We start from the raw sequence: 10978 nt of genomic DNA, 5'->3' as shown, positions 1-10978 counted from the left end.
GATATGCAGATGATACAACCTTGCTTGCTGAAAGTGAAGAGGACTTAAAACATTTACTGATGAAGATCAAAGAGCATAGCCTTTGGTATGGATTACCTCTCAGTGTCAAGAAAACAAAAATCCTCACCACTGGACCAATAAATAACATTCTTGTCAATGGAGAAAAAACTGAAGTTGTCAAGGACTTCATTCTTCTTGGATCAACTATCAACGCTCACAGAAGCAGCAATCAAGAAATCAAATGACATATTGCATTAGGCAAATCTTCTGCACAAGACCTTTTTCAAGTGTTGAAGAGCAAAGCTATCAGCTTGAGGACTAAGGTATGCCTGACCCAAGCCATGATATTTTCAATCACCTCATATGCATGTGAAAGCTGGGTAGTGAATAAGGAAAACCGCAGAAGAATTGATGCCTTTGAGTTATGGTGTTGGAGGAGAATATTGAAAGTGTCATGGGCTGCCAAAAAAACCAACAGATCTGTGTTGGAAGAAGTGCAGCCAGAGTGCTCCTTGGAAGCCAAGGTGGCCAAACTTCATCTCTCATACTTTGGACGTATTGTCAGGAGGGACCAATTGCTGGAGAAGGATATCATGTTTGATAAGGTAGAGGGTCAGAGAAAAAGAAGAAGACCCCCCAATGAGATGGATTGGTCAAGTGGCTGCATCAATGGACTCAAGTCCATTGGCAACAGTAGTGAGGTTGGCCCAGGATCAGGCAATGTTTCAGTCTGCTGTGCATAGGGTCTCTATGAGTCAGTGCTGACTTGATGGCACCTAACAACAACAACAACAACAACAGTAGCTCCAAGGGAGAAAGATCTGACAGTTTTATCCCTTAAAGATTCAGCCTAGGAAACCTTATGGAGTAGTTCTATACTGCCATATAGGTGTGTTGTTTGGAGTCAGCGTTGACTCTGCAGCACACACAACAAAACAACATAGACACAGTAAAAAGTAAAGATATAGGAGGAAAGCAGACACTGTCTGAAAATTATGGAAGCAAAAGTGTGTCTACAAGTCCCAGAATTCCAGACTTTGCTGGCTACTAGAAGCTGAAATAGACAAGAAAGGAATTCTCCTTTCAGCCAGTGCCCTGAATTTATACCTTTAGCCTCTTGAACTGTGAAAAAAATGAATTTCTGTTTTTTTTTAAATTATACATTTGTAGTATTTATGCAAGCATCCTAATTTGGGCCCATTACAAAGACAGATGACCCAATGGAATGTCAAAATCATTGACTATCATTAATATGACATGCGAGTAAAGTTTTACTGAAGATAATTCAAAAACAGTTGTGACAATACATTGACAGAATTGCTAGAAATTCAGGTCAGATTCAGAAAAGGACATGAAACTAGGATATCATTGCTGACATCAGATGGATCATGGTTAAAAGCAGAGAATACCAGAAAGATGTTTACTTGTGCTTTATTGACTACGCAAAGGTTTTCGACTATGTGGATTATGACAAACTAGATAGCATTGCGAAGAATTAGTATTTGAGAACACTTCATTGTACTCATGAGAAACCTGTGCATACACCAAAAGGCAGTCATTTGAACAGAACAAGGAGATACTGAATGGTTTAAAATCAGGAAAGGTGTGTGCGAGAGTTGCGTCCTTTTGCAGTACTTATTCCAACTGTATGCTGAGCCAATAACATAAGAAGCTGGATTATATGAAGAAGAACATGCATCAGTATTAGAGAGAAACTCACTAACAACCTGCATTATGCAGATAACATAACCTTGTTTTCTGGAAGTGAAGAGGGCTTAAAATACTTACTGATGAAAACAAAGAATAGAGTCTTCCATTGCATCTTAATGTAAAGAAAACAAAAATCCTCAACACTGGACCTATAAATAATGATAAATGGAGAAAAGACGGAAGTTTTCAAACACTTCATTTTGTTTGGACCCACAACCAACACTCAATGCAAGCAGCAGTCAAGAAATCAAACAACATACTGCATTAGGCAAATCTTCTTCAAAAGATCTCTTTAAAGTGTTCAACAGCAAAGATACCAGTTTGGTGACTAAGGTGCACCTGACCCAAGCCATGGTATTTTTTATTGCCTCATATGCGTGTGAAAGTTGGACAATGAATAAGGAAGACCATAGAAGAATCAATGCATTTGAATATTGTGGTGGAGAAGAATATTAAAAGTACCATGAGCTGCCACCAGAATAAACAGATTTGTCTTGGAACAAGTACAGTCAAAATGCTCCTTAGAAGTCAGAACAGCAAGACTTAGCCTCTCATACTTTTAATATGTTATCAGGAGGGACCAGTACCTGGAGAAGGACATCATACTTGGTAAAGTGGAGGGTCAGAGATGGACTGACACAGTAGCAAACATATAGTAACAATTGTAAGGATGACACAGGACCAGACAGTGTTTTGATCTGTTGTGCATTCCAACTCATAGGTCACTACCAGTCACTCACTCTGCAGGAGAAAGATGTGCCATCTGTTTTGATGTAGATTACAGTCCAGAGAATCCTCTTAGGGTACTCCTTCTCTGTCCTGTAGGATTGTTGTGAATCAGAACCAACATGATGACAATGAATGTGGTCTGAGGGAAGAACACAAAGTTCAGATCTTTAGTCGATTGGTAGTATTAAGACATAGACTTTTTAAAAATGAATTGACTATTAATCCATGCAAAAAGAGATAAAAACTTTATGGGTCAATATTTTATGCTAAAGGAATTGTGTGTTAAAATAACTAGCAGCATTCAAGACAGGAAACACTAACTGTGATCTCCCTTGTCGTGTAGAGTCAGTGAAAACTCCAGCAAAATGGAACTCTCCTCTGAAGACTAGTGAAAAGTATCCACTAATTGTTTTTTCTCATGGTCTTGGAGCGTTCAGGTAATGTTTGAAATGCTGAACAAGTTTAGCCTCTTGGGATCAATAAATGAATCCCCCCACCCCACCAAAAAAATAAAGGAGCAGCAGGTCTTGCTGTACTGGTCCCTGTCCCAGAGGAGTTAGCGTCCCCAAGAATCGAATGGTGTACTGCTCAGTCCTGGTGTCCTGGTGTGGCACTGTGGGTTAATGCGCTAGACTGCAAGGTCAGTTTGGACTGCAAGGTTGGTTGGTCAGGCTCACCAGCCACTCCTCAGAAACCCTATACAGGGTCGCTATGAGTTGGAACTGACTCAGCGGCACATAACAACATCATCTGCTCAGTCCTAACCCTGCACACTCAGGGCAAAGATAGTTTGTTCCCTCCCTCAAACTCATGGTAGTTAGCCTCCAAACAGAGGAGATAAGATGTTGCCATTTTGCTTGCTGTTCTTTTATATTTTAATATTTACACTCTGAACATTATCCTCTGTGCTTATTTGGCCTCCAGAGTAGCAGACACAAAGATTGAATGAACTGTAAAAGACTTTCATTGAGGGAAATGCCTGTGAGGGATAGAGCCTTTGGACCATTATATAAGTTGGCCTTCTATGAGGGAGATGGAGAAGGATGGATTGGATAAGAACTGTCTCAGATTGTAGTCCATTTCCATGAAAGTTTGGGCCAGGCCAGTGAAGAGTATATTTGAACCAAAGTTACTCATCAGATGAGTCCTTCATCTCACAGAAATGGACCTGCATGAGCACCTACTCGGTGTTCAGTCACTAACTGGGAACAGCCCACAGGAAGTTTAGCTTCAGTGTGAACATGGTGGGTCTGGAGAGGGACAGGAGCTGACAAGGATCTTAAGTCATGCAGTATGACTGGTTGCTAAATGTTTCCCTTTCTGTGTTTTGAAGGACACTTTATTCTGCGATTGGCAATGACCTGGCATCTCATGGCTTTATTGTTGCTGCTGTAGAACACAGGTATGTCATCCGGTATGTAGCTGGGGTTGTTAATCACATAAGGGAATGTTAGTGCCTAGACGTATAACATTAGTAAGATTTAAAACATAGACATAATTGTTAGTTCTGATTATGTAAGAGGATAAAATAGAAATTTAGACTGTTTCCAAAGTGTGTATTATGGACCATGCACTGTGCTGCGTGCTTCCATGTATACTGCCTTTATCTTTAAACAGCCCCATCATTGAATTACTTTTATCACTGTTTAAAAGAGGAGGAAAATAAAATTGAAAAGGGGGTAAGTCACTGGTCCAAAATTATGCAGCTAGCAACTGGAGGATTTGAGATTTGGAGCTTTGTTTCCAGCATGGCTGATAGCACCTTCCATAATTGTGTATATTGGATGGATTGAGGTTACCCATTACTTTAAGGTCTTTTTATTTTTCTAGAACACCTTTGAGAATCTATTTGGCTAAAAGGAAAAAAAAATAGAGTACAATAAGAAAGCGAAGTCAGAAAAATCAGAGGGAAGTTGAGTGTGAAGGGTGCAGGTGAGATGGGAAAGGGAAAAAGTAAGTACCTGGGTAATTGACTCTGTTTGTATTCTAGAGATGGATCTGCGTCTGCAACGTACTATTTCAAGAACCAGTCAGCTGCAAACCAAGGGAAGCAGTCTTGGCTCTACTATAAAGCCATAAAACAAGATGAGATGGCAGCTCAACTGAATAAACAGGTACATTTCAATAGGGGAGACAAGTTAGGTGACCAAAAATGTGTGTAAAATGATGCCATGTGTGCATTAAGTTTTACAGGTGACCAAAAGCGTGGGCAAAATGATCCTGTATACTCTAGGTCTCTAGTTTCCCATTCCCTGAAGATTTACTGAGTAATGAAATTTCCTTACTGAAATGTTCAGTTTGTAGTAAAAAAATAAAAGTGAAAAATCCCAGACAATAACATTGACTTTCAGATATTTTTTGTGTGTGTCCTTAGCATTTCTAACTAGAATTTCAAAAGTTCAAGAAAATAATTTTTTGACTGTCCATGATAGTGGTATAAGAAAGGCTTCCTTTCTGGGAGGTTGCATAGAATAATGCTGAAAGTACAGATCTTAGAATTTAACGTTCCAAGTTGGAATCCTGGCTCGATCACTAAGCAGTGGGGTGATCTCCTTGGACAAGCCACTAACTCTCTTTGTGTTTCTCTGTTTTGTCTGTTACAAAATAATAAAAACAATGTCTGTCTCAGGGACTGTTGGGAGGATTCAGTGAAATAAATCACACTGGCTGCCAACTTTGTGCCCAGAATCTATGTTGTTGTTTTTGAGTGCTCTTGAGTCATTTCTGACTTACAGAAACTCTGTAGAGGGCTTATGAAGAGTGACTGGTGGGTTTGAACCACTGACCTTGCAGTTAGCACTCCAGTACCCACCAGGTCTATAGTGGGTACCTTATATGTTACCACATGTAATTCTACCCACATTTCACTGAGGTAAGCATTTTTGTTCTTGTTCTTGTTAAGTGCCATGGAGTCCATTTTGACTTATAGTAACCCCGTATATGGTTTCTGAGGAGTGACTGGTAAATTTGAACTGCCTTCCTTAGTGTTAGCAGTCCAGTGCTGATCCTAAAGTACCACACCAGTATCATTATACAATAAATGGAAGTTAAGAGAGGCTAAGTAAACCATTTAAAGTCATACAATGGGTAAGTAACAGAGTCATGATTTGGACTAAGTCATACTCATCACTAAGGTGTCCTGGTATGATCCTGGAGGATAAGCACTGGACTGTTAATTGCAAGGTTTACAGTTCAAACCCACCAGCTGCTCCTTGGAAACCCAATACAAGGTCATTAGGAGTCTGAACTAACTCAATGGCACTTAATGACAACAGTCACTACCCATCATCAGAGCTAGTGCCTGAGTCACTATGCTAAGTGGCAGTCTGTTCACGTTCGTTTAGCAATTTCTAGTTTATAATCAACCATTGTTTTTTCCACATGAAGTCTCTATACAAACTTTAAAGTAAGAGTTACAACGTTTTACTTTGCCATTTTTTTCTCCTAAAAATCATATTTAGGTACGGCAAAGAGCAAAAGAGTGTTCCCAAGCTCTCAGTTTGATTCTTGACATTGATCATGGAAAACCAGTGGAAAATGCATTAAATTTAAAGTTTGATGTGAAACAATTGAAGGTGAGCTTAAAAAAGGCATTTCCCCCCTTGTTCTGTAGTTCTTTAGTGCCTGCTTTTCTGTTGTAATACAAGGTAGAGCATGATGAAAGGCCACACATGTGCAAACAGTACAGGTAAATGATTACAGTAATGAAGAGCTCGTTAGTTTGAACTGTGTATGAAATTGACAATATTTCATCCATTTTGACCTATGAAATGGCAGTTTCATATGATTCAATTAAAACTCAAGTTGATTAGTATAACACATTACTAATTAATACTCAATTCAATTAATGCAATGCAGTAACTATAATAATTTGGAAGGCATCTGAAAGTTTGAGTTGATCTTGAAAAGTTGGCAAAAAAAAAAAAAACAACAAAAAACATTTAGACAAAATGTGGGTGGGGAAGGGATGGAAGAATATCAAGCTAGTAGATAGCATTGCGAAAAATTAGAACTATGTATGGGAGGGCTGGAAGGAATCCAGGGAGATGAGGGAACGGGATGTACTTTAGTTTGAGCATATGATGATGATCTGTTCTCCAAACACACTGAAGAGTTTGTTGTCCCTCATCTGGCCAGTCACTCCTATTCCCATGCCATCGCACCTTACACACACTTCCTCCTCCCCTCAACTCCTGTTTAGCATCCAAGATTCGAGTCAGACATCCCACATCTACCAGGAAAGCTTTCCTGGACCCCAATACTTACCCAGATTAGATATTTATTTTATATGTTCTTTGGCACAATTGTATTGTGTTTGCATTACGTACTTGTGCCTCTTTCTCCCTTAATAGACTGTGAGCTCATTGAAAATGAGATTATAGTAGTCTGACACAGTGAGGGGCTCAGTAAATACTCAGGGAATGAACGCACTAGTAAACATGGGGTGGGAAAATGCAGAAATTGGTATTGATGTTGGAGTTTCAAGTGTGGGTGACAAAGGAAACCATGACATTTACATCTGTATTTCTATGAATTCTCAACACACATAAACATACATGCATACACACACACATATATATGCATTTTTTCTCTTTTATAAAAAAAAAATCAATGTACTTAACCATGCCTGTGCAATGAATAATAACTGCACAAATCACAAAACCATTTAGTTTATTCTTCTAGCAGTCTGTGAGACAGTTAAAAATTTATGATGCTTTTCCATATAGGACTCTGTCGATAGGGATAAAGTAGCAATTATTGGACATTCCTTTGGAGGAGCAACCGTTATTCAGGCTCTTAGTGAAGACCAGAGATTCAGGTAAGAGAGCCAGGTCATTGTAAAATGAGAAAATATTAAATTGTTGGGTGGGTTGGCAGAGGAGGAACAATTATACATATGAGATATACAAGGGAGCTTCAAAAATTCATGGAAAAATAAAATGAAAAGACCATGGAATTTTTCAATGAGCTTTTGGAAGTTTCCTCATATATATGTAATATATACTTAAACTCTAACTGGGGAAGTCACCATGGTCTTAAAAGTCTCTTCTTTGCCTCCAGAACTACTCTCTATATATTTTCCTGGTGTGAAACTGTCTACTTTCCTGCTATTAAAAAACTCCCCCTTCCATGATTCCCTTTGTCATTCTTATTTATCTGTTACAAATGGAAGAAATGAGGAGGTAAAAAAGCTATACAGAAATTTTCAAATGGCAGTTCGAGAAGACAAAGGAAAATATTATAATGAAATGTACAAAGATCTGAAGTTAGAAAACCAAAAGGAAGAACACACCCAGCATTTCACAAGCTGAGGAAACTGAAGAAAAAATTTAAGCCTCAACTTGAAATGTTGAAGGATTCATATTGAATGATGCAGAAAGCATCAAGAAAAGATAGAAGAATACACAGAGTCAATGTATCTAAAAGAAATGATTGATGTTCAACCATTTCAAGAGGTAGTATATGATCAAGAGCCGATGATACTGAAGGAAGAAGTCCAAGGTACACTGAAGGCATTGGCAAAGAACCAGGCACCAGGAATTAATGGAATAAAAATTGAAATATTTCAACAAACTGATGTGGCACTAGAGGCAATCATTTATGCCAGAAAAATTGGAGAACAACTACCTGGCCAGGTGATTGGAGGAGATCCATGTTTGTTCCCAGTCCAAAAAGAGCTGATCCAACGGAATGTGGAAATCATCAGACAGTTATCATTAAAATCACAAGCAAGTAAAATTTTGCTAAAGATAATTTTAAAAAAATGGTTGCAGTAATACATTGACAGGGAACTGCCAGAGGTTTAAGCTGGATTCACATGAAGACGTGGAATGAGGGATATCATTGCTAATGTCAGATGGATCTTGGCTGAAAGCAGAGAATATCAGAAAGATGTTTACATGTGCTTTGCTGACTACACAAAGGCTTTTGATTGTGTGGATCATACAAGCTATGGACAACATTGCAGAGAATGAGTATCCGGGTACACTTATTTGAGGAACCTGTACATAAACCAAGAGGCAGTTGTCCGAACAGAACATGGGAACACTGAATGGTTTAAAATAAGGAAAGGCGTACTCCAGGTTTGTATTCTTTTACCATATTTCTTTCATCTGTATGCTGAGCAAATAATCTGAGAAGTTGGATTATATGAAGAAGAACGTGGCATCAGGATTGGAGGAAGACTCATTAAGAACCTGTGATATGCACATGATACAACCTTCCTTGCTGAAAGTGATGAGGACTTAAAATACTTACTGATGAAGATCAAAGACCACAGCTTTTGGTATGGGTTGCACCTTTGGTATGGGCATCAAGAAAACAAAAATCCTCACCACTGGATCAATAGATTACATCCATATAAATGGAGAAAATATTGAAGTTGTCCAAGATTTCATTTTGCTTGGATCAGCTATCCACACTCATGGAAGCAACAGTCAAGAAATCAAACAACGTTTTGCATTGGGCAAATCTACTGCACAAGACCTCTTTAAAGTGTTGAAGAGAAAAGATGTCAGTTTGAGGACTGAGGTTTGCCTGACCCAAGCCATGGTATTTTCAAAAGTACCATGCGAAAGTTGGACAATGAATAAGAAAGACTGCAGAAGAACTGATGCAACTGAGTTATGGTATTGGACAAGAAGACTGAAAGTACCATGAACCACCAAAATAACAAACTAAGCTGTGTTGGAAGAAGTAGGCTCCTTAGAAGCCAGGATGGCCAGACTTTGTCTCTCATACTTCAGAGATATTATTAGAAGAGACCAGTCCCTGGAAAGGGAAATCATACTAGGTACAGTGGAGGGTCAGTGAAGAATAAGAAGATCCCCAAAGAGATGGACTGAGACAGGGGCAGGCAGCAGCAATGAGCTCAAGAATAGCAGAGATTGGGAGGTTGATGCAGAACTGGGCAGTGTTTCATTCTGTTGTGCACAAGGTCTCTATGAGTCGGTAACAACTTGATGGCACCTAGCAACAACAACATTGTCAACTGGTTTTGGTAGCGTAGTGGTTACGAATCGGGCTGCGAACCTTAAGATCAGCGGTTCGAAACTACCAGCCGCTCCGCGGGAGAAAGATGAGGCTTTCTACTCCCGCAAGGATTTACACCCTCGGAAACCCTGTACAGGGTCGCTATGGGTCGGGACTGACTCGAAGGCACTTCACAACAACAACAATTTACCTTTACATATATTTTTTTTTCTTTCAGTAACTTAGTGATTACAATAATAGTATTTTATATTATTTTATTTCTAAAACTTCTCCAAAGGGGAATTCATTATTTTATTGGATTTTTTTTTTTTAATCTTTGAAGTGGTGCTTGGTCTAAAATTTAGTTATTTGGATACCAGTTGAGACTAGACCCCAGTCTCTGAAATTGCTGACTTTTTTTTTTTTTCTTTAATCACTTTATTCCAGACTAATGAAATCATGTAGCACCAGCCATATAGAAAGTGGGCAGAATCATTTGTGAAACAACACCTCACATTTCTTGAAATCTATTTCAGTATAAGGGGGTTTTTTGTGGTTTTTTTTTTTTCTTCTTTGTTTTGAAAAGATCAGGAAATATATGATACACTTAATCTTAAACAGAAAGTTATATTTTCCTATGACATGCTCACTATGTTTTTCTCCAATCCCAGAAAATTTTTCAGGTAGAGCACTTATAAATATAAAGCAGTATGTCCAACTGTTACTCAAAAAGAGATCCAATGAATACACCCAAAGTACCCAGAAAACCAACCATAAGAAAAACAGTACATGTATTGTACTTTTTTCAGATACCCCACAGTTTTGAAGACATTTTTACTTATTTTTCTGTTTTATTTTGAAAACAATATGAATGGCAATTCATCTTTTTAAAAGTTGCAGTGCCTAAATATAGACCCCTAGTTGTGCTAACAGTTTGTACTCAAGTATACCTAAAGAGGTGGCCCTGTGGAAGATGGCCTAGCAGTCTGCCTCTGTAAAGATGGTTGTGAAGTGCCTTCCAATCAGTTCTGACTCATGGCGACCCTGTATAGGATTTCCAAGGAGTGGTTGGTGAGTTTGAACTACCAACCTTGCAGTTCAAACTGACCTTGCAGTCCAGTGCTTTTTCCTGCAGCATCACAGCCAAGAAAACCCTATGGAGCAGTTTTACACTGCAACACATGAGGTTTACATGTGCATTTACACTGCAACACATGAGTTGGAACTGACCCAGTAGTTACAGGTTTATCCCTTAAGTTCCTCCTAAAGAAAGTGATTATGTAATACCCGGTCAGCTGTCTTACTAAAGCTAATCATATTCTCTTTGTACACTTTAAGGTATAATAGCTCTTAAACACAGTGAGATGTTGTTGTTGTTGTTGTTGTTAGGTGCCATCGAGCTGGTACCAACTCATAGCGACCCTATGCACAACGGAATGAAACACTGCCCGATCCTGGGCCAACCTCACAATTGTTGCCACGTTTGAGCCCATTGATGCTGCCACTTTGCCAATCCATCTTGCTGGGGGTCTTTCTCTTTTTCTCTGACCCTCCACCTTACCAAACA

General features: G+C 38.9%; 1 protein-coding gene across 1 annotated transcript in view; it reads left to right on the top strand.

Moving 5' to 3' along the window:
- The window catches only part of PLA2G7 (phospholipase A2, group VII (platelet-activating factor acetylhydrolase, plasma)), a 27208-nt gene that overhangs the window by 5922 nt on the left and 10308 nt on the right, over positions 1-10978 (top strand). Inside the window, exons 4-8 of the mRNA XM_006860609.1 lie at positions 2783-2876; positions 3773-3841; positions 4430-4553; positions 5901-6014; positions 7167-7258. Of these exons, the coding sequence (XP_006860671.1) occupies positions 2783-2876; positions 3773-3841; positions 4430-4553; positions 5901-6014; positions 7167-7258 (493 nt within the window). The remainder of the gene's footprint in view (positions 1-2782; positions 2877-3772; positions 3842-4429; positions 4554-5900; positions 6015-7166; positions 7259-10978) is intronic.

Source organism: Chrysochloris asiatica, unplaced genomic scaffold (genome assembly GCF_000296735.1).
Source record: "Chrysochloris asiatica unplaced genomic scaffold, ChrAsi1.0 scaffold00038, whole genome shotgun sequence".
Lineage (NCBI taxonomy): Eukaryota > Metazoa > Chordata > Mammalia > Afrosoricida > Chrysochloridae > Chrysochloris > Chrysochloris asiatica.
Note: the sequence above shows the minus strand (reverse complement) of the source record. Positions and strands in the feature narration are given on the sequence as shown.